At 41.1% G+C, this 27,058-nt stretch overlaps 6 protein-coding genes across 7 annotated transcripts in view; 2 read left to right on the top strand and 4 right to left on the bottom strand.

Moving 5' to 3' along the window:
* The window catches only part of LOC145440404 (rab proteins geranylgeranyltransferase component A 1-like), a 266,120-nt gene extending 239,078 nt beyond the window's left edge, over nt 1–27,042 (top strand). Inside the window, exon 2 of the mRNA XM_080318007.1 lies at nt 24,410–27,042. Coding sequence (XP_080174133.1) covers nt 24,438–26,330 — 1,893 coding nt within the window. The 5' untranslated portion in view covers nt 24,410–24,437 and the 3' untranslated portion in view covers nt 26,331–27,042. The remainder of the gene's footprint in view (nt 1–24,409) is intronic.
* On the bottom strand, nt 380–12,623 carry LOC145440408 (cytosol aminopeptidase-like). The gene is made up of 9 exons (XM_080318014.1): nt 12,491–12,623; nt 6,578–6,848; nt 5,951–6,136; nt 4,098–4,241; nt 3,532–3,661; nt 3,269–3,456; nt 1,887–1,975; nt 1,641–1,823; nt 380–851 (listed from the first exon to the last, which is right to left on the bottom strand). Exons 1-9 carry the CDS (start codon nt 12,581–12,583, stop codon nt 552–554), a joined length of 1,584 nt encoding a protein of 527 aa, XP_080174140.1. The 5' UTR covers nt 12,584–12,623; the 3' UTR covers nt 380–551.
* On the bottom strand, nt 12,614–13,784 carry LOC145440444 (c-Myc-binding protein-like). Its single transcript, XM_080318055.1, has one exon. It carries the CDS (start codon nt 13,673–13,675, stop codon nt 13,370–13,372), a length of 306 nt encoding a protein of 101 aa, XP_080174181.1. The 5' UTR covers nt 13,676–13,784; the 3' UTR covers nt 12,614–13,369.
* LOC145440438 (protein PBDC1-like) overlaps nt 14,638–27,058 on the bottom strand; it is a 13,316-nt gene continuing 895 nt past the window's right edge. The window contains exons 2-7 of one of the 2 annotated variants that reach the window (XM_080318048.1): nt 19,329–19,390; nt 18,407–18,472; nt 17,842–17,901; nt 16,069–16,209; nt 15,901–16,012; nt 14,638–15,808 (exon numbers count right to left, since the gene is read on the bottom strand). In XM_080318048.1, coding sequence (XP_080174174.1) covers nt 15,702–15,808; nt 15,901–16,012; nt 16,069–16,209; nt 17,842–17,901; nt 18,407–18,472; nt 19,329–19,346 — 504 coding nt within the window. In that variant the 5' untranslated portion in view covers nt 19,347–19,390 and the 3' untranslated portion in view covers nt 14,638–15,701. Of the gene's footprint in view, nt 15,809–15,900; nt 16,013–16,068; nt 16,210–17,841; nt 17,902–18,406; nt 18,473–19,328; nt 19,410–27,058 lie in introns of those variants that run through there. The other variant, XM_080318047.1, reaches the window with a different exon arrangement.
* LOC145440440 (nucleolar protein 16-like) lies at nt 19,388–21,012 on the bottom strand. Its single transcript, XM_080318051.1, has 3 exons — nt 20,772–21,012; nt 20,075–20,238; nt 19,388–19,869 (listed from the first exon to the last, which is right to left on the bottom strand). Exons 1-3 carry the CDS (start codon nt 20,867–20,869, stop codon nt 19,604–19,606), a joined length of 528 nt encoding a protein of 175 aa, XP_080174177.1. The 5' UTR covers nt 20,870–21,012; the 3' UTR covers nt 19,388–19,603.
* LOC145440406 (intraflagellar transport protein 74 homolog) lies at nt 21,527–24,411 on the top strand. The gene has a single exon (XM_080318012.1). The coding sequence runs from the start codon at nt 22,136–22,138 to the stop codon at nt 23,900–23,902; it is 1,767 nt and encodes a 588-aa protein (XP_080174138.1). The 5' UTR covers nt 21,527–22,135; the 3' UTR covers nt 23,903–24,411.

The raw sequence follows: 27,058 nt of genomic DNA, 5'->3' as shown, positions 1-27,058 counted from the left end.
TCGAGTGAACCCACAATATCGCGGTGGGATGGCTATAAGGTAGTCTATGATCCTGACATTTGCTGCGTTGAGGGAAGTATTTGTTACAGTAAAGATGTACTGGAAAATATACTAACATTTTCCAATATATTCAGAATTGCTTCGCGGGCCTTGCGTATCACATTCCTGGTTTAATGCATTCGCCTATCTAACCATACGATTGCAAGTGAAGATTTATCACACCCTAGTATTCTACGCAAACTAGAGAACCATGCGTTTCGCACGAGCAATCCAGAAGGATTATAGGCCCTATACTTCATTATCGCATTCCTCTGCCCAAGTGACTGGTTCTTCTTTTATCATGCACACGAAAATACGGACGAATCATAACACGTAGTACTGTATTACAAAACCAGTTATTTTTCAAAAAAGTAAACAATGGATGGTAATCGATCATGATTGGCAATATTTTGAAACAACGTTACGTGACCTCCAACGAAATTAACGAAGATGACTGCATACCCAAACGGCAAGCGCACACATAATTTGTACTTAGTGACGTGATGACACGATTAACTGAAATAATTTCGCAGCAACTGCACCAAAGTTCTGACGGGCCGTCCTCCCATCCCGGCACCCAAGTAAGGCACGATGTATTCCTTATTCTCCATCACCCCCGCAATGTCCAAGTGAGCCCAATTCGTATCTTTGTCCACGAAGTTGTTCAAGAACACGGCGGCCGTGCAGGCACCCGCGCTGCTGCCGTCCTTACCGACGTTGTTGATATCCGCCAGCAGGCTCGGCTTGATCTGGTCGGTGTAGAGTTGGAATATCGGCATTCTCCAGACGCGATCGCCAGTAACGTAGCCGGCCTGGAAAATGCGTATAGCTGGCGAATAAATGCGCTGTAATTTTAGGGAGTTTGATATTGTAATGTGGCTTACAGTGCTACCAGGAACCAGAGGTGGTCACTGGTAAGCGTTTCTACGTCGCAAAGGTCTACAAACGGACGATTAGAGGTAATGGTTTCCAAAACATTTCAAAACTACTCCAAGTGGAATTTAAAAAATATCAGGTCTGACAAGTATTCAGGTTTCAAAAAGTTGATTTGGTCGACGGGTCGCACCATTTTAGCAGTTGATCGGGGTGAATACCTTCGAAAGTGCAATACGTATCTTCGTGATTAACGCAAGACGACTAAAATCACTCATATAGGTGATGTAGACTTAACCAAAAATACTTCATTAAATACCAAGCGTTAAAAGTAGTTCCGGTTGAAAAACTAAAATAGAAGTCGACCACTTAGGTAGGAATTACAACTATGTAAACCTACTTGAGTAATGTGAAAAAGTAGACATACTTTGTTAGTATATCGAATTTTCATCTTATCGTCAAGGGAGCGTCTCCAAAATTTCAAGTAGCACTGTTGGTACACAGCTGAAAATAAGTCCTATCCTTCTATCGGTCAAGGTGGAGCTTAGAGTGATGCAAAATGACGATTTTACCAAGTAAAGCCACGTGTTTCCCGCAAAAACTGCGGCGAGGAATGGTCAAATTCTGATTGGAAGACACATTACAGCAACTAAATAAACAGTAACTTTACACGTTGCCTGTAAAGTAAGACATGTCACACAATGGCTACGAAGTGCAAAAGAACTTACCTCGTTGAAGTGAGACCACAAATTATCGCTATTGGTGAACAAGCCGGCCGCGCCTCCACCCAGAGCAGCCACCATACTTCCCGTCAAGGTGGCTAGATCGACAACAGCTGCCGGCTTAAACTCTTTTGCATAGCATAAGGCGTCTGCGAGTATCAACCGTCCCTCCGCATCAGTATTGTCCACCTAAATGTGGGCAATGGCAATAGATCACCACAAAGAAAATGCGTCTAACAAAATTAGTCTTGCCTGGATTGTTGTGCCGTCTTTTGCAGTAACGACATCGCCAGGTTTGTTAGCCCGACCGCTCGGCATGTTCTCACATAGTGGCATCAAACCTATGTGACATCGACACTGTGGTCATACAGTAGACGAGCATTACAATAGGGTACCAGAAAATTTGGTGAACAATTTATTTGTAGTGGTCGGGATAGGAGTCTGTCAAAGTACTGATAGCACGAAACTCATAAACTTGACATGCAGTTGACTGCATATTTGGGGGTTGAAAGTGGCAAGTTCTTTTTCAATGATTATTTCCAGTCTTATGGCGGGAATGAAATTATATTCCTTCGTGTGTACATGTATGAAGATACTTACCAGTGTTGGGATCAAGTCACTACCTTCGAGTAACGAGTCATCTCGAGCCATTGCACATTTTGACTCGAGTCAAGTCAAGTCAATTGATTTTCCAAGGTGACTCGAGTCAAGTCAAGTCACCCGTTTTTAGGATGTGACTCGAGTCAAGTCAAGTCAAGTCGAGTCGCGAGTCAAGTCACAATTCAAGTCAAATTGAATTTTCGAAGTATCAGTGACGATTCAAAGTCATTACATTTTGCTAGCTGTGAGAAAGACATGAAATTTGCCATTTTTCTTGCATCAATTAACGAATATAAAGTTTAATATGCATGCAAGAAGGCGTTGTGTCTATCACGCGCACGTAGAACCGCAAATAATATACACGACCAACTCTATAGCTATATGCTACAGTCTGTTATTACGAGCCAATATAGGATCGAATACGAAGCCTCGAGAAGTTGTAACAAACTGATATGGTAACCACCTACACATCCGTGAGAAAATAAACGCATCAACTATAATCGCTAGATTTAAATCATACAAGAGGGTTGGTAAAGGTGATCACTGGGATATGTTAGCACTGAGACGTCTAAGAAACATAGATACGTTGCTCATATATTCTTCTTCTTGTACTACTACTACTACGACAACGTAACCTGTGATCATTTCGTTTGTGGTCAATGTGTTTGTGATGCTATAATGGAGGATCATTCAAACGTACATTCAGTGAATGCCTGGTTACTCTCACTAGCGACACAGGCGTATCGCGAACAATACGAACATATCCAAAATACAGTGATTTAATTGATACCGTTTACTTGATGACTTGAAATTGATTCGTAAATTTTACTCCGAGTCACGAGTCAATTCGCATTTTTGAAGCGCCGAGTCAAGTCAAGTCATTTTTGCAAAGTGACTCGAGTCAAGTCAAGTCATACGAAAAAGTCTGACTCGAGTCATCCCAACACTGATACTTACAGGTTAAACTCTGACTCTAACGGCATTAAAATAACACCGGCAGGCCTCATTGATCTCGCTAAGTACAACCATATTACCGATGATTCTTCCCTTGACATTTAGTCGCGCAGCTGTGTAAATCGCGCTGCCGACATTCGCGGCACCTCCCATGTCCCCCCGCATTGCTTCCATCCACGTCGAAGGCTTTATAGAAATGCCGCCAGTATCAAATGTGATACCCTTTCCCACCAAAACGATTGGTTGGGATTCATCGTTGCAACCTGGCCTGCATGAGTCATGCCATCATTGAACACGAGACAATTTAAAAATTTTCAATTAGTTTCTCAGATGAGAGATTTACCCAGTGTAGTGGATCTCCAAAAATTTCGGAGGCTCCTCAGACCCTTTGGCGACGCTGAGAAATGCTCCCATATTTTGAGATTCGATCCATGCCTTGTCACGAATATTTACCTCAATGGTACCTTGACTATCTGCAGTGCAAATTTAAACTACATTAATTTCACTTTGACACTTGAGGACAAAGATGACTCTATTGATCACCTCTGACGATATCTGGAGAAAAATCAAGTCGTAGCATTTGTATGACAGTGTCGAGTCTTAGTTCAAAGTTAGTGGGTTTGGATTCTATGGTTTGGACGTAATTTGTTCAAATCACATTCGGTAGCCTTTCGTGCTACAGTCATGTTGTCAACATGTCTCACCAAACCCAGTTTTCCACCACACAAAGCCAAAGATACACATTTCAATATCTTGTTCGAGGTCAGAGTATATGCATAAATATTTATAATAAAAAGATAGCCTACACCAGTACGCAGCACAGCCATGCTCTAGGATCTAAATAAATGTAAAACACATGCCCCTGAACAAATCAGGCATTGCACTACAACAGCAGAAAGCATAGCTTACCGCATGCATCAATCCTTTCTTTGACTGTATTGCAAAATATGGTAGGAGTCATGAGATTCCCCGGAGAATCCATGAGGTGACGAGCAAGATTTTGTCCCTCGGCGAAAATTTTTCCTTCCTCCCAACTATTTGTAGGATCTTCATCTGGTGTTGTTTAACAATGAGAGGGGTAAGCTTACAATAAGGGACCACCGTAACAAATGAACTATGTAGGCCTATACTGTCTAAGGTTTGAGTTTGCTACTAAAAAGATGAGGGATGTATTAATCAGGGATGGTGGATTGGAGCTGTGACTTGTGAGGACTATCTGTGCAAACGTGATTATGATGACATTCCGATTGGAGGCATTCACTGTCAACATGGTCCGAATGCAAGCTAAAACCTATTTAACATGTCATCAACCTTTCTCAAGAGTTGCCAGGGAAAATGAAACTAGTAAATCAAACGAATGTATGCTAGTCCACTGTCAATGCATCAATAGTGTATCAAAGTGTAGGCCTATGTGTATCAGAATATAAAAAATGATGATAACAGGGGATGCTGACAATCTTCACTATTAACTGCAGCTGTATTTATTTGTGTTCGTACTTCAATTGTACGTTATCATTTTGTCCGGTCCAGTTTCGCTAACCAGTATAACAAGCATTAGAAAACCAACTTTTCTTGGGATTATTTTGGATGACGCGGAATTAATTGTTAATTTTACCCTACATTTGGTATAATGCTATGACTTATTGACATCATTTGGATATTTTGATGCGCATTCTGTTTGGAATTGGTCTTTTTGGCTATATTGAGTAAATTTCTGGAAAAATGACTGTATGATATACCACTACCGTCAAAATACATTCCCTTAGAGAGGCTCCTGTGCATAGAAATGATAGTAGATTTAGACTGTCGCACAGAAAAATAGAATTCAGATTGATAAGCTTTTTTAATGAGGAACCGAATAATGGGAACATGTGTATTTGATGACTCTTTTTTCATTAAGAACACAAACATATGCCACGTTTACATCCGATCTAGAGCTCCATAACAAAATATAAACAACATGACATGTAATCTTGTTGATATTACCATAGAGATAAATTAGGTCAAGTCTTCATTAAATATGACATTTCAAGGTATAAAATTTTTCGTTCATAGAATATTTTTAAGGTTCATTGATTGTCACCTCCATATTTCACTGAAATATTTTTAGCATGCTCGCAATAAAAAAAAGTCAATTACCAATCTGTCATCATCAGTAAGCAAACATATAATGACCCGGGGATAATATAAGTTTATATGTGTATGTCAAGCTTGTTGACCGTCCAATTTTATTTAGCCTTCATGCTATATAGCAGACCTGTCTATCATGATATAAAAATTATGTTTTATACTTGGTAAATTTGCTTTTCTAGGCAAACAATTTGATATATTTGGCCGTCTTAATATAGACTTATTACTCAGCGAACAGCTTGACTCTCATGATATATAGTAAACACAAATGCAATAATACCATGGAGGCGTTGGCACGTGGTGTGTTGACAGCAAAGTAAATGTGAATGTCTGGTTTACATATCATTTTAGCCCTCAAGATTACCGGACCACAATCTGACTTATTGACCTCGCGTACCGAAACATGCTTTCATGTTATACTATCTTAAATCCAGTGTACATGCCTCTTATTTACATGTTGTAGGTCAAGATCGGTGTCTAATTAAAAGACTACTCCAAATCGTTTCGGCACCCTCCTATCTTTTCATTATATCGCAATCTTGATTTGATAAAAAATTTCATATGATGTTGATGATATACCAGTGCATCGCCTTTCCAAGTTGTGCAAAATAGGTCAATATATGATAAGTTACCCATAATGCGGTCTGTCTGATCTGGCAATGACTTCAGTGGTGCAATGCCTGCCGGAAATTTTTTCCGGTCCGACTCCTTGTATTTCCAAGCTGCAAGATGAGCGCCCTCAGCCGCAGCATACGCACAATTCGCAACATCTACCTCGGCCTCTTCCACACCCAGGTCCTTCAAACTGTGTAAACCGGCTAATACAAAAAGAATAATCTAAATCAGCGCTTCTAAAATGGTCGGTATTGGCCCCTTGAGGCAATTTTGAGAGAAAGAGGGTGAAAACCTTCAATGGTGATAGGGGGAAAAATGTTAGAATGTTCATTCAATTTTATTGAATTACCAGTCTGGTTTCTTGCCAAGTTCAATGTATAATCGATCAATGTTGCTAGAAAAGGGCTCAATGCCCGACTCATCCTGGCCCCTGCAAGGCGAAAAGGACATATCATGGAAATTTGCTTCGTTACACCAATTGAACTTGGCCTACATATGAATTCTCTCAACTTCGTAGCAACATGCTGCTGTAGAGAATTCCAAAACTACTTTTCCCTTGCCAATATTTTAGTGATAAAAACAGTTGAAGTAAAAGTAGTAATAACCACTGATCTGAAAGGAACCTTATTGCTATCATACCATACCTGACACCGCCCTCCTGATATTTTCCTTCAGAACATCAATATTTTCGTGATTTTTATCAGCTTCTTTTTTTCCGAGCGAAACTAATGAAACAATGGAACATTTTTCCGTTCCAAAGTATACTCTGGCATTACCGGGTTTCAACGGATCAGTGAGACTCAGTAATTTTGATAGCTTGCCAGATAAATACGAGTCATAGGCCTGGAAGGACTCGGTGCCTTCGATCGTGGGTTCTTTGTCTCCGGTACTGTAGAATCCCAAAACAACCGCTTTCTGGAAGAGAAGTTAACCTTGAATTTTATCATCAAGATGTAAGAGCTGACTCTACAGCTACATGCAAACATCTTAATATTTATCATGCATATTTTGTACATTTAGCTGATAACAGGCACTTCTACATATGTTGGACTAGCAAACAATACATTAAGTCAAACCCTTTCACCCTGTGGCAACAGTAGTACAAGTATCATCACATCACATCTCCAGTATTGTTAAGCACACTGTAGCCCTACATGTGTCAGTACTGGGAATATCTGATGATTTGAATTTGATTACCGTACTATGATGTAAGAGCCGATTCACATGGAATAGTTATACGCAAATATCCAATTATATACCATGCGTATTTTGCACATGTAATTGATAAGCCGTTCTGTAAGTTGGATTAGCAAAGTATGAACACATCCTGTAGCATTAACCATCTAAAATTATTGCCAAGAGTAAGAATGCTGTAGGCTACATGAGTCATTAGTCACAAAACTGACCCAGAATATTTGAGCAATCGATTTTTGTCACCGATTTGTACGATACCCATCTAAACACAGCTTAAATCCCAAAGTTCATAGGCGTCTTGTCATTACGATTCCGCGTGGAATTGATGAAGTCTTGAGCTGCATGCAGATAGGGCAAGGAAAATTGACCAAAATGTAGGGCTGTAATTCAAGATACAAATGCTGCCTTTGCAATAAAGAGTTTGAAAATTTACTTGAATTCAATTTTTTAAAATTAATTTGATAAAGAGATTTTCATATAAAATGATAGGAAGAACATGTTCCTTAGCTATCGATGTGTCATACCCGCTCAGCCTTTCCGTCATGTCCCATCCAAAGTATGACACTTTTAAATTTGTGTATTAGACAACAAACCATGTCGAGAACAACTTGGGTGTTCAATACGTATTACTGTTACAATTTGGATTTAAACAGCATGTGCAATATAGCATTGACGAAGATAAACATGTCTGAACAGCATCAAGTTGTCAACCAAATATGATTTTGTGCCATGCAATAACACAGATTTGAGCAATCTATAGACAGGCAAATGCAAACACAACCATAGTTCTTGAGAGAAAACATCAAGATTTCTAAAAATATCCCAGTGATGACTTTTCTAATAGGATGTTGCTTTTCTAGACTTACATGTTCGCTCTAGAAATGACGAATAAGACCTCATTCCATCAAATCGGAACATCGCACGACCACGTGACTACAGGAAAACAAATGTGAGAAACCAAATGATGTATTGCTGATTAATCCTACTGATACCAGTAAACGGCAGTGATTGATCTGAATAGGACATGAGGAAATTTGATGCGATCTACCGCCGATCCAGTGATTTATTGGCAGTGAATAAGTTGCTCAATCTTCATCTGCATAAAAACTTTCAACTCAATTTAATGATTGATGTCGCGTGTAAAAAAATCATGGTTCTGAACCGAATTCGTTGTCTGAGGCTTAGACACGTTGTTTATCTTCTCCCAACAGAAACTTACTTTTGCCAAAAATATAAAAAATAATCACGGTTTATTTATTCAAGCAGGTACTGCTACACTTAATCAAGTTTGCACATAATAGCCTACCGTATCTAACGAAGTGAATCTTGTGGTAGGCCTACCTACCTGGTATGGCGACAAGATTCAGAATATAATGCATCATGCATGCGCACATGATACACACACCGCTATGCTAAGTGTACCCCATGACCACCGATCACACTAGGCTATTTAAGAGTGCTTCCCTTGGCACTCGGCAGGGTTGTAACCAAGTCACAAGGCTGAGTCACGAGTCAATCTCACTTTTATAGATTTGATTCGAGTCAAGACGAGTCATTTTCAATTCACCACCGAGTCGGGTCCGAGTCGTGGTACTATTACTCCAGTCAGAGTCCAAGTCTGACTCCTCAGTTTCGAGTTGAAGTCTTGCTAAAACCACTTTTTATAACTGTGTTTGGTGGCATCGAATGGTTCGCATATAAAATATACTATATTCCTCATTTTTAAGTTTCTGGTCGCATTTTCAAGTACCAGTACCAATTGGCAAAATACCAGTGTGGTTACTTTACTATTCTTCGACATTTCAATGAAATGTCAGTCTTGGCCGTCTGAGTCATATGACTTGGTCCGAGTCCTGCATAATCATTCGAGTCCAAGTTGAGTCGATACACAGATTGACTCGTGTCGAATCATTTCGGTATTTTGAGAAAATGACTCGAGTCAAGTTGAGTCATCAGAAAATTGTAACTCGAGTCAATACAACCCTGGCACTCGGTCAATGTTGCTCACCAGTTTTGCTAGCTTCGCCGGCAGGTCCGCATCAGTCGAGTGTATGTATTCGCTGCATGACTCATGTCATAATGCCGACTCAAATTATATTCCTCAAACACAGATATGTGCTCGGTACTCAGCAAACACTAAAAATACCAGTTCACGGCTGACTTCAGTAAAATAATTGGTGATCCAAATCTTGTTGAAATGTAAGCCTTCAGCCACATCTTTCATTGCTTGACATAACATTGTTTGTCAGTGAGGATTATTTTACGAATTAGGAAAGGTATGACGTACTGGATTAAAACACAGACCGGGCAACAAGCAAGATTTGAAATTGAATATGGAAACAGTGACTTGTCACTTTGATCGTTACGGCACAATTTGTGATGGGTTTCTTAAAGCTGGATTACTCACACGGCATACATAGGTTACGTAATCATGGTACATAAAAAATGGACTTTGAAGTACCGTAAACGCATTTCCAGATCAGTTTACAGCAGTAGTTTTTGTCCACATATTAACATTACCGCGGGTCGCGCAATGCCCAGGTCTGTGTTATAGGGTCACTATTCATTATTAATCTCGCATTATTGTACAAGCAACGTTCGGCACTTCTTCGATAGTAGGTAGACATCGAAAAATGTTCACCATGATCACCAATAAATGTTTCACATGAACACGAATAAAAATTTATAAACGTCAAAATGAATTGTTGTTTTTTGTGTCTTTGGAGAGACGGATATTAGGGTCGGGTTGGGGGGTATTAGGATTGGGGAAAGAGGGATATTAGGGCTTGGGAAGGGATGTTAGGCTTGGGGGAAATTATGGTAATGGGAGGGGGGAAATTAGGAAAGGAAAAGGACGTAGTTTATTTTTGTCCTTGATGTTTTTGCGGCATATACACCGACTCATGATACACATACACACGATCTGCGCATATGCATACCATGAGTACATGGTGTGCATATGCCGCTGGACAAGGAAGTGCAGATATAGCCTTTACAGCTTTCAAAGTCATGCACCACCCCTCCATGCTATCCCAGTAATGCATGAGCGCCAAGCAGGGAAGCCATGGATACCAGTGTTACTAATCAGGTCTTTGGTCTGACCCCGGCCGGGAATCGAACCCACGACCTACCGATCAAGAAGCAGGACGCTTAACCATTACGCTATCTTGTCGGTTTGGGAAAGAGGGATATTAAGGTTTGAGGAAAAGGGATTGGAGGTGGGTTGGGGTTAAAGTTGGGGTTAGGTATTCCAAGATTAGGAAGGGGCATATTAGGGTTGCGGGAGGGGGGATATTAGGGTTGCATGAGGTGGATATTAGGGTTGCGGGAGGGGGATATTATGGTTGCGGGAGGGTTGTGGGAGGGGGATGTTGGGGTTAGGGTATATTAGGGCTGTGGGAGAGGGGATATTAGGGTTGGGTGAAAGGGAGATTGGTGGTGGGTTAAACCCCGGTTAGGGGTAATCTAACCCCAACGTTGAACCTAACCCACCTCCAACCCTAATATCCCCCTAACTCCAACCCTAATATCCCCCTAACCCCAACCCTAATATCCCCCCTCCCACAACCCTAATATCCCCCCAACCCCAACCCTAATATCCCCCCTCCCACCCTAATACTCCAACCCTAATCTTGGGATACCCTAAACCCAACTTTGACCCTAACCCTTTCCAAACGCAAAAACAATATATTTTGACGTTTATAAATTTTTGTTCGTGTTCATGGAAAACATTCATTGGTGATCATGGTGAACACCTTTCGATGTCTACCTACTATCGAAGAAGTGCCCAACGTTCCAGGGTGAATGCCTTATCCTGTGTGGGTGAAGAGATAGCGCCTACGTCAAGGTCTCAGTCTAGGTTGGCTCTCCTAGACAGACCTTATGTCAGAAATCACATCCTCTCTCTCGTCAGAGTGTAAATAGCGTAATAAATGGTCATTGGGAGCATTTCTCCATGTGAATTGTGAATCAAAGAGCCGTATATTCCGCTACTTAACTAGGCCTAGAGGATTCTTACGATAAATTCTTAATCATTAATTCGAGTGTAGCCTACTAGTAATCTAGTACCTAATTTGCCATTATTGAACTAAGCCAAATGCACAGACTATAATCCTCATCAACGTCACACTGTGATGATACTAAAGACAGCTACGAACACTTCAAACACTGATTATATGATCAAAACTCGGCGCTTCTTCGTTATACGATCATGACAAGCCAGTGTTCCCCCATGACACCAACAAATGTTTCACATGAACACGAACAAAAATTGATAAACGTCAAAATAAATTGTTTTTTCTGTGTGTGGTGGATGGGGTATTAGGGCTGGAGGTGGTTTAGGATCAAAATTGGGGTTGGCGTGAGGGGGATATTAGGGTTGGGAGAGACGGGATATTCGGGTTGAAAAAAGGGGAACGGAGGTGGGTTAGGGTATCCCAAGATTAAGGTTGGGGGGATATTAGGGTTGGGGAAAGGGGGATTGGATGCGGGTTAGGGCCAAGGTTGAATATCCCAAGATTAGGGTTACGGGATATTAGGGTTAGGGTAAGGGGGATATTAGGGTTGGGGAATAGGGGGATTTGATGCGGGTTAGGGCCAAGGTTGGGTATCCCAAGATTAGGATTGGCAGATACCCTAATATACCCCTTACCCTAATATCTGCAAACCCTAATCTTGGGATACCCTACCCCAACTTTGGCCCTAACCCGCATCCAATCCCCCTTCCCCCAACCCTAATATCCCCCCTCACCCTAATCTTGGGATACCCAACCTTGGCCCTAACCCGCATCCAATCCCCCTTTCCCCCAACCCTAATCTTGGGATACCCAACCTTGGCCCTAACCCGCATCCAATCCCCCTTCCCCCAACCCTAATATCCCCCCTCACCCTAATCTTGGGATACCCAACCTTGGCCCTAACCCGCATCCAATCTCCCTTTCCCCCAACCCTAATCTTGGCCCTAACCCGCATCCAATCCCCCTTTCCCCCAACCCTAATATCCCCCCTTACCCTAACCCTAATCTTGGGATACCTAACCTTGGCCCTAACCCGCATCCAATCCCCCTTTCTCCCAACCCTAATATCCCCCCTTACCCTAACCCTAATATCCCCCAACCCTAATCGTGGGATACCCTACCCCAACTTTGGCCCTAACCCGCATCCAATCCCTCTTTCTCCAACCCTAATACCCCCCACCACCACCCAAATATCCGTCTCACCAAAGACACAAAAAAACAATTTATTTGGACGTTTATAAATTTTTGTTCGTGTTCATGTGAAACATTTGTTGGTGTCATGGGGGAACACTGGCTTGTCATGATCGTATAACGAAGAAGCGCCCAAAACTCACAATCATACAGTACCTTAGTTTGTAGCGATGGTTGAGAATTTGAGAAAGACCTTATCAAGCTACATTGCTTTCGAGACCATGCTTTCGTCAACCTTGACACATTCATACTAATTACAACGCATAAAATAAGTTGAAATTCTTTCTTAAAAAATATTGACAGATTTATTTCAAAACATATATCGCGGAACGGTTTATGTATACACACAATTGTCCAAAGTGTACGCCTGGTGAAAATTCATGGACTTTCGGACGACTTTGATGTCAATACAAAGTAACACAACAAACTGCAAACAATCAAAATCAACGGAAATATGTTCACTTCAATTACAAAACAGGATATAAGAAACATAACCAATGTTCAGTGATGCCACGTCTTTACTGACGATGGTCTCATATTATTACCGTATAATAACAACGATCGACATCGCAGAGCGCAAGTATAAAACGAAATCAATGTCATCAAATCAATTCAAACCTCACGAGATCACACACAGATAGTACAGTATGTAAATAATATAGGATTTACATAAAATTTCGACAATCAGACATAAAAAGTAATAGCACAAAAACGCGCAAGGATCTGAATTATTTGGATGGATGGAACCGGGCAATTTAGTTCATGGTGGGTATCAAGATTGAAACTTTTGGAAGCAATAATATAACAGAAACGAAATATTAACCGTGTATATTTTTCAACTGCTTTTAGGACCTCATGTCAATATTCACCATATAGAGTGAATATAATACCTGATTCAAGAGGTTTACGTCAATGAAGGGTTACTGCGGATACCGGAATTTTACGCACGCCTTGCATATACTAATATAAATAAAAAGATATCACCAGGCGAAGTCCAATTAACAGTTCCTTTTTAAAGAGTGCAATAATTCAGTTCTATTCCGTTGGCTCTTCAGAGGGTTCATATTTTTCCAATCTGCTCTTCAAGTCCGCATTTTCATCTTGAAGTGTAGTAACTTTGGCCCTTAGATCACTGACTTCCACTCGTAATGATTCTACATCCGCAGTTTCTGGGCCAGCAGCCCCAAGGTGCTGCTTCAGAAAGTCTAGAGCCTGCGATGGTTTCTCCGGCTCCTCATAGAGATTCACTAATATTTTGGTCAATGCATCTACAACACCAGATTGTTCTAAATATTTCCGGAACTCTTCTCTTTTAGAATCTGCGGCGCGATAGGAAGTCATATTGATATGCGGCGTTGATACGAACACTGAACGGCGATCAACGATGAAGTGGTGCAAAATTTGCGATTATCGCCAAGACAACGATTTTATATAGAACGGGGTTAAAGGTCACTGATCTTAACGTAATAGTAGATTGTTGCATGTACTGTACTGTACAGACAGACATATTCCATGCATGTCGGATTCAAATTGAAAATTGCTATGGCACAACACACGCGATTCCACGTCGCCCAATCAAGATACGTTCGACAATGAACTACGAGAGAATGCATAGCTCTAACAAGTTTATTCATAAAATTTGATCGTGTCTAATGAAAGATAGGAAGACTGTGCCAAACGACTTGGAGTAGTCTTTGAGACCAGACACCCACCTAGTCTTTCGCCGGCAATCAGACAGACGTCGATAATTCAAGTCCATATATTAGCATGTTCAGTTGTTCACCCAATTAATACTAGTCAGCGCGCGTGATTAACGGACAACGATGTGACCTCATCGCCTACCGACCGACAGAGATCACCCCGTTTTGACCAGTGTTCTAATAAGGACCTTCAAGTGTTGGCGCTGATCTGGCCATTATATTGTATTGCTTCTCATTCACTAGGCAACGTACACTGACCTCTTGCACCTTCTAGGCCAGGGGTTACCAACCCAAAAATTTCCAACTTGGTAGGCGCCGCAGGCCAAAACATAGCAATATCGAGAGACATAGGTTCTCATCTTCCCCGTTATCATCCAGGATATATCCTGTTGGACTACATGCGGAAGGTGAATTGGCGACCCCTGTTCTAGGCCAAGGTGGCCGTCTGATTAGAAGACTACTTCGTAACTTTTCATTGAAGCGTAGTCTTATGCTGTGATTGATAATAAAAACGATTGCGGGCACCTTCCGGTACGGCTACTGGGCTAAACAAGCCATAGTTCATTCCAGTCTGACATCCATCTCACAATTTTCAACTCTTAGCACAAGTTGGTCATAGCATGTAGTTGAGCTCCAGGGACGTTCAAAGAACAGAGTCAGACAAAAGATCAAGCATGCACCAGGCTATGAAGTATAATCTGTACCACGAAATCACCGCTGAAAGGACCATATCTCGTTCTCCACGATCAGTGTCACTGACGATTCGCATATCAGGATTTCCGTGTTGCACCAAATCAACAAGGCGGAAATTTCTTATTATTGCCTCGAGGTATTATGGTGAAACCTGTCATTTAAAAGTATGCAAAACACAAAAATGTCAACCATAATCGCACTACGACATGTTACAATAGGGCTATAAATGACTTTTCTCAAATCGCACTGGCTACTTGATGAAATTGATGGGTTACCTAATTTAAGCCTACACACAAAATTTGGTTCTATTCCAACCAGTAGCCGCATTGCTACAGGAGAAGAAAGTTTCTATCAATTATATGAAAATAAAATTTGCTGTTCACCCTATGAAAGAGTTAGGTTGTCTATAGCAACGATGTTCACCAAATTTGGTTGAATTCCAATTAGTAAAAGCGGAGTTATTGCCGTCAAAAAATTTGGATTTGAATAAAATAGTATTTACGGTGGGCACCACTATAATAAATAATTTAGGAATTGGTCACCGTAAATACTATTTTATTCATAATCCAAATTCTTCGACGGCGATAACTCCGCTTCTACTGGCTGGAATCAAACCAAATTTGGTGAGGCTTGTGTAGGCTTAAATTAGGTAACAAAACAATTTTATCATGTAGCCAGTGCTATTTGAGAAAAAAGTGATTTTTGAAGAGCCCTAATGTTACAAGTGTTCTTCCAATATCCGACAATGGCTGGTTGTTGTAACTCAGTTTTCGAACTGCTGTCATACATAACTTGATTTTGATGCATTTCCAACAACACCGTGATATGTTTTCGAGGCACGATGTCAATTCCTTTGCATGTTGATCAGCATCGAAATCGCCATGTTCGGTGCCTTTCCTCATTTGTCAGATGCAATGGGTAAGCGAAGGCAATGACGATCACTGGTGAATCATATTACATATGCCCATTTCAATTCAATCAGTCGTTTTCCTGCTCTCTTGCCTTGCTTTCAGGAAAATAGGTGTATTGTAGCCTTCTCGATTCCGAGCGATTTCAATTGCAAGGAACTGGACACGCCAAGCTGAAAAACATCAATCTCAAATGATTATAATAAATCAAATTTACTAGATTCAATGAACATGAACAATATGATACAGTGCGGTCGGAATTTACCAAATATTGTGTTCTTGTCATTGTAACCTTCTTTGCAGTTGACGCGCAATAACGTTCCAAAATTGTAGTCCTCCACTTTTCCTTTATACTCCTCACAGAAGGACCGCCATCGCTGAGAATTTCACATCATATTGAAACATATTCAGAGCCAAGTAAGTTACTTCAAACCTCCTTTGCCCCTGCTGACTTTAGTTCGCTTTCATCAACAGTATCAACTGACATGGTCGAGAATTTCGATCGAAAATGTTCATAAATCTCATCCTCCATTGGGCATAGCCGGAGAAATTTGGGGTCTACCGAAGTGATGATCTGTCCAGCGATAAGTTACTATTAATAAATCCAACTAAATCACAAAATCCGAGCATTGAAACATGGATCTCAAACTTCCTAGAGTGTGACCCAAATATATGAGTTTAATTGAGCCCCACAAATCTAAAGAAATGCAACTCCAATGTTAGAATGTTACGTTTGCATAGCTCTATTGAAAAATTGATTACGGAAAGTCATTGATTCAGTGAGATACGACTCTTTTGCATTGTGCTCTACTTGTATGTATAATGTATATCAATGGTTTCCATCAGTTTTCTAGTCGCACTGGAAATTTTCAAGACTCATGGACCCCTGAATCACTGAATTGGACAATTGATTTTGCAAAACCAAGCACTGAACTTGACAATGTATGAGAAATATTGGTATGAGTCAAGATTCTTGCCTATATTATATTTCTACTCTGTAATCCCATTTTTCCGTTACAGCAGTAACCGAATAACTGATGACAAACTAGCTGAAGTTGGGCACATTTACCATTGTCATAACAACTTCTGTTTGCATGTCAGTTACTGGCTGTAGTACTCTACAAAGTGAGCTTCAAAAGGCAGAAAGTATTCACAGAAGGTCCTTTGAGAAACAGTGTAATATGAGATGGAAATAAATTGATAATGCTATGATATACTATTGCCGGGGGTTGGGTAAGGTCAGCTAAGGGTTGGATTAGCCTTTTGGATGGGTGAAGCATTAGGATAGGTACTAAATTAGGGTTAGGTTAAGTTTGGCTGGGTCAGGGGAGGTACCAAAACCATTACTATACTACCAACTATTACCAAGTAGGCTCAACGATTACTCTGACCCAGTGTTGGGATCAAGTCACTACCTTTGAGTCACGAGTCATTGCACATTTTGACTCGAGTCAAGTCAAGTCACTCGATTTTTGGAGGTGACTCGAGTCAAGTCAAGTCACGTCACAATTCAAGTTGCCTATTTGAAGTATTAGGAATGATTACGTCATTGCGTTTTACTAGCTGTCTGATATACAGATTGAGTGGTTATTGATTCTGAACCAATGAACGAATATAGAGTTAAATATGCAGGCAAAAAGGCGCTGCATCGCTCACAGATACCTACAGCCTCAGTTTATAGTTACCAGCAAAAATAGAGAATAAAGAAATGAATAATAACATGCAATACATTGCCCATTTACAAATTGATATTCAAGTCGAGCCTGCGCCAGTGGTTGAGGACTATATAAAGTATATTCAAATTCAATTTCAATAAAGGTAAGAACAGAGATAGACATTTTGCTATTAAATTACTTTACTATACTAGTTTACGACAACGTAAGCTGTAAGTTTCGATCACTTCGTTTGCGGTCAATTCATTTGTGAGAGAACAATGGAGGCTCAGTAAAACGCACGATTATTGAATGATTGGTCGCTCTCACGGGTTACACCAGCATTTCGCTAAAAATCCGACCATGTAAGATACAGTGATTTTTATCGACGCCGATTACTTGTCGACTTGAAATTGACCCGTGAATTTTGCTCCGAGTCACGAGTCAATCCACATTTCTGATACACCGAGTCAAGTCAAGTCATACAAAAAAGTGACTCGAGTCATCCCAACACTGCTCTGACCAGATGTGCAACAGTAAAATTAGATACACACGTCAAAGTGGATCTCAGCATGGTCATAAGCTTGTATGGCCCAGGCGACTTCGATCTTTTCCTGTAATGAAACAAAGAACTACGATTAATTGTCGAGTCCAATGGCAACAAACTCATATCTGACTACCAGCAAACATAAACATGAAAAAGGTATCTAGGGGTTTTGCATGGATGAATCAAGACCTTAGCAACAATTATTACAGTGGTGAATCAGTATGAGCACAAATTAGATGCATTACCTTGATAGCTATCGCTCGAATGTCGAACATAACCCAATGATTAAGAGAGTTGGTGCATTAGTATTACTCATAAAACTCCGCTGGACTATATAGCGACATCAGAAAGTACTACAATTCTGGAAATATGACTTCCAAAATATTTCCCGGCGTGACTACGTAAAACTTGACACATTACATGATCATGATCAGATTAGCATTCAGCACTTCGTCACCGCTCAGCTGCAGACATTTCAATATTGAATTGAAAATTTAGATTTTGGCGTTAAGCACCTGAATAGATCCGAGGGACTCGGCCCTGAAGAGTAAGGAATCAAACATGCGACTTACATCATTTGCGTAGTTTTCTGCAGAATGCGATAATGCTCTTGCTGCTTCAACTGCCTCGAAAGGGTTCTAAAAGAACAAACAGGAATAGTTATTTCAAATGGGCTGACCTCTGCTTCCACAAATTTTCCAGTAGTAGGTAATAGTAAGATCATGATCAATTAATAATCAAGAGAGCAATCATCAAGAATGTACACAAAATATGTCAGTCTTTCCTGTTAATAACCGTACACAGGTGAAGTCAAGTTCTGCCGACTAAAGGGTGCCTTAATTTGTCAATGTCGACGTGTATCTATTTTGTCAATGTCGCCGTACGGCAGCCGAAACTAGGGTTGTAATGACTCGAGTCAGGATTTTTGGTGATTCAACTCGACTTCAATCTTGGTATTGACTTGACCTGTACTCGAGTCATTGCGCATGACGTGGACTAAGTCATGACTCCAGACTGCATGGGATAACTTTTCGACCAGATGACTCCAATTTTGAAGCCATAAAATTCATTGCTCGGCTACTCAACTACTTCGACTATCTCGCTACGTGATTCTCGACTGGAAGACCTGAAGATTGGCCACAAACGCAAATTATCTATAACTACATTATTAGGCCTATGTTGAATTCAATAACATCGAAATCTTTATATATTCCAGTGTCGCTGGCAAAAAGTTGGCACGCCGTACTGTACAACCCTAGTTTCGGCCCCCGAGAGGCAATGTTGGCATTGGTGACATTGACAAATTGAAGACACCCCCGACTAAGCCATGGTAGCTAGTATCACACCCTAAAGGTGATATATCAACACAGATATTAATACAACATCCACATGAAGGGAATGAAATTTGAATTTTATTATATCGAAGTTCGACAATACAACATAATCGCAATTGATCACACAATGTACTGCGTACAAGCATACTATTTTTCTCACCTCACTTACAGTACCCATCTTCCCAGTGGAAAAATATTTATAGTTACAATACACTAAAATCTGTAAAGTCAGAGAAAACATGAAAATGCAAATCTAAAATGATTTCTGCGTCAGAACTCCACAATGTACAATGTGTAGATATAGCCTAACAACAGAAGCCGATGTTGAGTTCAACATCAGCGCATGCATGTAGGGTAGCTCAAATTCAAATGAAGCCAAGCTTCAGAAAATTGTCATAGGCTATAGAGGCAGTATCAAGAAAGAACAAATGCAAATCATGATTCCATTATTTCATTGTCCATTCCGTCAGTTCTCTTTTTTGCATCCAGATACGCTTGATATTGCGTTTTTGACCTCTTGAACGATCTTATTTTATCCCGGATTTGTTTTGGTGTTAATTGGAAGTAGTTTCTCTTGTCTCTTGCCATGGCTTTATAATTGTCCTTGTAAGTATCCATCATGTGTGTGCAGAATAAGACGTCATCCCCCGAGATTAGAAAACGCTTTTCCTTTTCACCAAGAGCGACTTCAGTTTCCATTGCTAGAATGTGAAAAATACCAAGTAGAACGGTTCAGCAGGAAAAAACATATAGTTGCATCCCACAATTTTTGTGTAATACCGTGCTGACATACATATTATCAAACTGCGTCAGTCAGTAAACTCCAACTTAAAAGCATCTTACTTGCAATACTGATGCAATGGTTGCCTTTTCAACCTGTAAGTATCATGCAGATGAGTTACTCACATTCTAACACTTCAGGAACTTTGGGTTTGATAGCCATTTCTTCCATTACTGCGGGCTTTTTACCAGGCATCTGCACAGATCTATTTGCATCGTAGGCCAAACCCATATCCTTCAGATTTTGCTGCAGAGTTTTCGTCTTATCCCAGAAGGCACTAATTTCTTTGCTGGAAAGTGATAAAGACAGTTAAGAAAACGAAGGAATAAGATTCATTTTGTAATTCATTTCGCTATAATAGGGAACAAATTATCTCTCGAGCTACGGTACATCACATTAAATCCGGAATGGAATCGGTGTCCTGTGCTCACACAACTTATTTTTTCAATTATTTCTTATTTAATTACTTTAACCCTGAGAATCATCGCTGCTCACCTGGTGTATCAGGCAAAACGTACCGAGATTCCAGCAGGGACGGTAATGAATTCAAAATATTGAGATAATGGAAACAGTTTATTTTTGTGGGAGTTCTTTGACGATAATGGACATGCGAAGGAACAACTAGGTCATCAAGTCAAGTCAGGAAATGGGGACACCAGTTTTTCATGGTATTATGCATTCGATCCGACCTAGCCGGGGTTCGAAACCACGCTCGAGGCTGTCGCTATATCACTACGCTATCAAGTCGGCATATACATTCGCGGTTCTAAGGGAGAGAAGCATTACATCAAGTTTGATAGAATAATATACTGGTATACTTGCCATTTAAGTACTGGCCTTTTCTTCAACTTCTTCCATAGCTTCCTTTTGTCAATGTCGTGATTCACTTTCCCTCTTCTAGCCTTTCTTTTACTAGGCATTTTTCTAATTAATCACAGCAGGCCGCAGTACAATTCAACTCTACCCGCTTTACTAACTGCGAGTCGAATAACTAAGCTGCACTACTATAGTATATGTGTGTGTCACGTGTACATCTCACGTATGTTATTTGGCTTGGATTCGCGAGCAAAAGCTTTCTACAGGGAGACGCTTCAAAATTTCGGTGTACGACACGAAGGAAATTGAAGGCAATCAATCAGTCAATAAGGTTTCCATCGTTTCAATATTTTAATGTGACAATATTTCTGTGCAAATGCTTCATGCATTTGTTGATAATTGAAATCAAATTACAAAATATTGTGAACACAGAGGAAACAAAATAAGGACACGGGCTGATTCAAGCAGTTCAGTGATTAATTAGGAAACTACCAACCCAACTTTAAATCTGTTACGGTTAAAAAGGGGGCTTGTATAAAATATAAAACATCGCTGAACAAATATTTGCCATTGAAAAATTGTACCATAGCAATTTACAACGTAGCTACGTTGTAAATTGCTATGATTGTACTATGCTGTGTTCAAAAATCATCCAGTGTGGCTCATGAAATTAATTTATTACGGTACTATTTGTTTACTTCCAGCGGTTTGCGAAAAGTAATATATGGTTGAATGAATAACACTTCTACAATATTCAGGATTCAGGAATACCAGAAGAATGTAACAATATTCTTAGTTATACTTAGTTCTAGTTATATGATTACTTAGCTACTGGTCTCCCTAATTCTATAGATATGAAACCAGTATTAATGGATATTGGATACTTCCATTATTCGAAATATCAGGCGATCACAGTGATATAGGAGTGTCGGTCGGTACACGGTACATAAGGATTAGGAAACTAATGTAAATGCCCACGATTGTTTTGTTATTATCAGCTGCGATGCATGGAAATTTCCAAGTTTGTGTATAAGTTCAATTACCTCCTGGCTCCTAGTAGCCTATGCTTGATATTTCGACACCATCCACTCCACCATGGCATATCTGATATATGCAAGCCCATTGTCCAATATGGAATCGGTGTCTCGTGCACACCAAAGATTCTACTGATTGCACACAGGTGTGACGCTGAGATGCGTCTTGGCACACCAAATATATTACGCTGAACGTACCGGGATTCCAACCCGGCCCATTGTCAACATAAATTATACTCTATATCCTCACCTCAAATAATAATATCCGTGTCTATTTTACACATCAGTTATAGTAATCCACAGGTGGTTTTCAACTCAAACACTCAACTCTGAAACATGGCTGCCCGTCCACCAAGCAGTAGCATGCGAAGAAGGCCTCCATCCAGCGGCATGAACGCTAAACCTCCAATGAGGCTCGTCACAGGACAAGTGCCCGGCACCGGACGGCCAGGCACAAGAAGCGGCCAGCCTGGAGTACCGTCAACGGTGCTTCCGGCCGGCATAGCAGTCCTAGATCGCCCCATGACCCAGCAAGGCGTAAGCGTCATGAGACCGGGTACTACTAAAGGCCCGCAAAGGCAAATTCAAGATCGCACTTTCTGGCTTGGCGAGGTTCGTACCAAAACCAATGAGCTCGCGACCGAAATTCGCAAAGTCGAAGGTGACATCCATCAATACCAAGAAGAAAACAACACGTATTTGATGTTTGAACGACGTGCCGAGACTTTAGCGGCCGAGATTTCCGCGTTACAAGGCGAACTACACGATTACAACATGATGATCGATCGTGTCAACATGAATCAAGACGTAAGTGTAATGAACGATGAGTTGAATGCGTTGCGTGCTCGTAACGACCGTGACAACGAAAGTCTTGAGAGAATATTCGAACAGAAGCAATCCATGGAGCGTCAAATCGAAGAGTTTGAGTCGGAAATACAACGCGAGAGAGCGCTTACGGAAAACAGAGTTCAAGACATGGACCCAAACATGCAAAGAAAGTATGCGGCTCTCAAAGCGGAATCCTTGGACAACATGGAGCTCGTGAATAGAATGCAGGAAGAAATCGAGTCTCTAAACTCGAAACAACAGCAAATTGAGAGTTCCTTGCAGTCCAACCCGCTTAAAATGGAAGCTGTCAGATTATACGAGCAGAAGAGCGAGCTCACGGAAAAAATCGAGCAACTCCGGCAGGAAGACAAAAAATTCTCGAGCCCCGAAGACGAAAAAGAGCAACTCCTCGAAAAGGTAAAAAGCGACAATCAGGAGATAGCGACCATGGAAAGACAACTCAAGGAGGCGGAAGACAGAATGAGCCAGTACCAGGACGAATTACAGCACATAGAAAGCGCGATGGAAGACCAACAGGGCGAAAACCGGGAGAAATACCGTCAGTTACAAAAGCGGGAGCAGGAAATCGAAACATTTATGGCGACTTACGACAGGAATATGTCATCCGAGCGTGAGCAAATCGCGCAGTTAAGAGACAGCAATGTCGCTTTATTGGAAGCGATAAGCCGAGACATCGTCGCTGGCAGTAACTTGCCTTCCGTCGACGAAGTTCGAGCCATGCAGGCGGATTTAGACTTCAAGGAAGGGGAATTGCAAAAGGCAGCGTCGACTTCGAACACGCTTACTGGAGAAAACGCGCGTCTACAACAGGATTTGACGAAAGTGGAACAGCTCGCCGAGAAAATCAACGCCGAAATGACGGCGATCCGTGCTAAAAATGATCAGATGGTGCGCGACTTGAAAAAGTTTTCGGACATCGATCAGTTGAACGCCGACGCCGAACAGCGTAAGAGAGACTTGCAGAGCGACCGGACGGAATTGGAAAAGAGAAAGAGAGAGTTTGAATCCACCTTGGAGGAGATGACGCGCGAATATGAGAAGCTGAAAAAGCAGCTCGAGGAGAACGAGACCCACGCGCAGCTCGTTAATTTGGAGAAGAAATGGCAGCACCTGGAGCAGAGTAACTTTGCGCTGTCGGAGTTTATCAAGTCGAAATCGTTAGACTACAAGCCGGTGTCGATAAAGGTTGAGAAAAAGTTGACGCAGCTCAACAAACAGCTGCAAGACTTGTACACGAAAGGCACGATAATGTGATATGCATCGGTCCTGCTTTTTGCGTCTATAGTGTCTGTTCCGGTTGTTGTTACCGTGTATTTTGGACATATTTTAATTCTATTTTTGTCAGAATTTTATTGTTTTCGCACTGATGCCAGGTGCTGGGTGCATATAAGTGTGGTATTAGCGATTTATTTGTTCTCATTTCAAGGTTTCGTCTATTTAGTGGTATTTGAAGTTGACCAACGTATTCTGTGTGTCGTAATTCATACTTTGTAGTTAGTATACAACGCTGTAGCTACTGTTGCATGATGCCTTGAAAAACTTTGTAGTATACCATACGATAAAAACTGGACTAGAAAGATCCAAGTTTATTATATCCAAGGCGCGCATCTTCGTCTGCAATTCAGAAAATATTTTCAACAGCACTGTTACAATTATAGATTTACCTTTCTTTTCACGCACACTCCTAACGGGTACTCTGTTCAAGTAGCGAATCGTAAAAATTTCGTTTATGCCATGTAGTCACGTTGTATTCTTTCCTAGAACGGTAGTTTAATCGAATAGAGTTACCATGAACGAAGAGCTGCCCGACGACTTCGATGTGATCGTCGCAGGCACCGGATTGACAGAGTCTATCGTGTCAGGCGCTTTGTCAAGGATCGGGAAGAAAGTGCTACATTTGGATGACCAGAAATATTATGGCGGCGACTGGTCTTCGTTTAATTTGAAAGGTTTTGAGCAGCGGATGAACGAATGCGTGGTGCCTCCGGAAGAAATATTGGACACGGATAAGGCGTTGCAAAAAATCGATGATAATGAAGAGATTTTCGTTCCGATTCCAAATGTGCGTCAGACTGTATTCAACGGGAGCGCAAAGTGTCACATAAAAGAGGATATACCACCCCCTACCGTTGAGCAGGACGTAACGGATAATAAAGCTGAGGTGGGTGTGCCTGAAGATTGCGAGACTGCACCGTCTGAAGCTGTTTCTGATAATAATGAAACTGGTGATGTTGGTGCTGCAGATAAGGTTTCCGAAGTGGTTAGCGATGAGAAAGTGATTGAACCTTCAAGTAACACCGTTAAGAAGGACAGCGATAAGCGATCGCTCGAATATTTCTATTCGAAATGGAGACATTTTAACCTAGACCTCACGCCGAAGCTGATGTTTTCGAGAGGTGAACTGGTGGAATTGCTGATAGCGTCAAACGTCTGCCGTTACTTAGAGTTTCGTAACGTCACCGGAACTCTGACGTTAATGGAGAGTCCCGAACCGAAACTAGTTCCTGTACCGTGCTCTCGTACAGATATCTTCAACAGCAAATTGGTGACGATGGTCGAGAAGCGATTGCTGATGAGAATCCTGACAACGTGCGCAAGTTACGAAAGCAATCCGGACGAGTACAAGGGTTACGAGGATCGGACTTTTAGCGAGTTCCTCGTGTCGAAGAAATTGAGCGAAAAACTCCGGCACTTTATCATCCATTCTATCGCCATGGTGACCGAAGAAACAAAGACGCTGGACGGATTGAAAGCTTCCGCGAAGTTCTTGAAGTCGTTGGGAAGGTACGGCAATAGCGCTTTCTTGTGGACCACGTACGGTACCGGGGAATTGCCACAGGCTTTTTGTCGTCTGGGAGCCGTGTTCGGGGGTACGTTCTGTTTAAACAGATACCCAATTGGGTACGTCGTGTCCAAAAGTACAAACCGCTGCGTCGCGATTATTGATTCGACTGGTCAAAGGTTAAAGTGCGACCGTTTGATCACGAACGAGAGTTACTTGCCGAATTCGTGCAGGAATGACTTTGCTAACCGAGTGTCACGCGCTATATACGTGACTGATAAATCGTTTATGAAAAATGGGAACAGCTGCCTGATATCGATACCGCCGGTGTTGAATGTAAAACCGGCATGGCTAGTCGAAATCAGTCCGGCTTGCCGCGTTTGTCCCGATGATATGTACGTGGTTCATGCCATGATGAGAACGGAGGAAAGTACAGAGTCTCCTCAATCTCATTTTTCGGAAATCGAAAAGATTTTGTTTGGAGGCGTCGGGTATGGTAGCACGCAAGATCAACATGACAATGGTGATGCCAATGAGGAAAGCAAACCAAATATACTGTGGGCTTCGTATTTTCAAATGGCAAGCGATGGATTTGATTCCTCGAATATGCCTGGAAACGTGTTGGTCGTAAAGGGCCCGTTTCACGAATTGGGATTTGATACTGCGATCTCAGAGGCACGGGCACTTTTTAAAGTCATCTGTCCTGATGACGAGTTCTTACCGCGAGCTCCCAACCCCGAGGAGATTGTGTATTTCGATCAAAACGACGAAGAATGCAATACAGACAGTAAACAAGGTGATAATCATACTTGCGTTAAAGATTCGCAAAATGATGACGGAGATGGAAATGCGGTGGACAATGAATTGTCAGATTTGCCTGATCAAGTTGCCGAGAAATGACATTGATTGTTTCCAATCTCACTTGCATGATACGCACTGTGTCGAATATCCTGCCGTCAATATGTATTACGCCTGGACCAATTACACAATCACGCTACTTTAAGTTCAATAGATCGATGGTTAATCATGAGTCCATTACCCTTAAAGCCAAGTTAATCTGGTTTCTAGAGTATATACGGGTCGGGCCTGTGTAAGTCTAATAGCCATTGAATACAGAATGGCAAATTATGTGATGCTGCTTGATGCTAAATAAAATCCACTTCATAAATCAATCAAGTAGATAAAGGCTCAATGAAGGAAGGTGTTCTGAAATTGGGCATGAAGTTCTATAGGCGTTGTCATTGATTTACTTTACAGGTGCAAAGAAAGGTCTTAGTTTTTCGAAGTTTGATCTCTTTGGTAATTTTGCCGTACTAGGTTTGGTAATGAAAGAATTTTGAAAGAAAATGCTTCTTCGATTTTTGAAAGATGCCCTATGAGATTTTGATTGCTCCAACGAATCCGATCCCTGTATTGGTGTGCATGAAGCTGCCAGCTGTTTTTTAGATATATGTCAGTAAAGATAATTGTATATAAAATTGCAATGAAATTTTATGTATGGTATTATCTGTTTTCCTGTCTGGTATTGCATGACCAATATAAATTAAACGCTTCAATAATATTTGTTGCAATCAGTCTCCAGTTATCTGCATTTTACCGATTGTTATCCAGATTTATAGCTTATTTAT

Source organism: Botryllus schlosseri, chromosome 6 (assembly GCF_051294905.1).
Source record: "Botryllus schlosseri isolate E-star chromosome 6, Bs_hap1, whole genome shotgun sequence".
Taxonomy (NCBI): Eukaryota; Metazoa; Chordata; class Ascidiacea; order Stolidobranchia; family Styelidae; genus Botryllus; species Botryllus schlosseri.
This window is presented reverse-complemented; position numbering and strand designations above follow the sequence as displayed.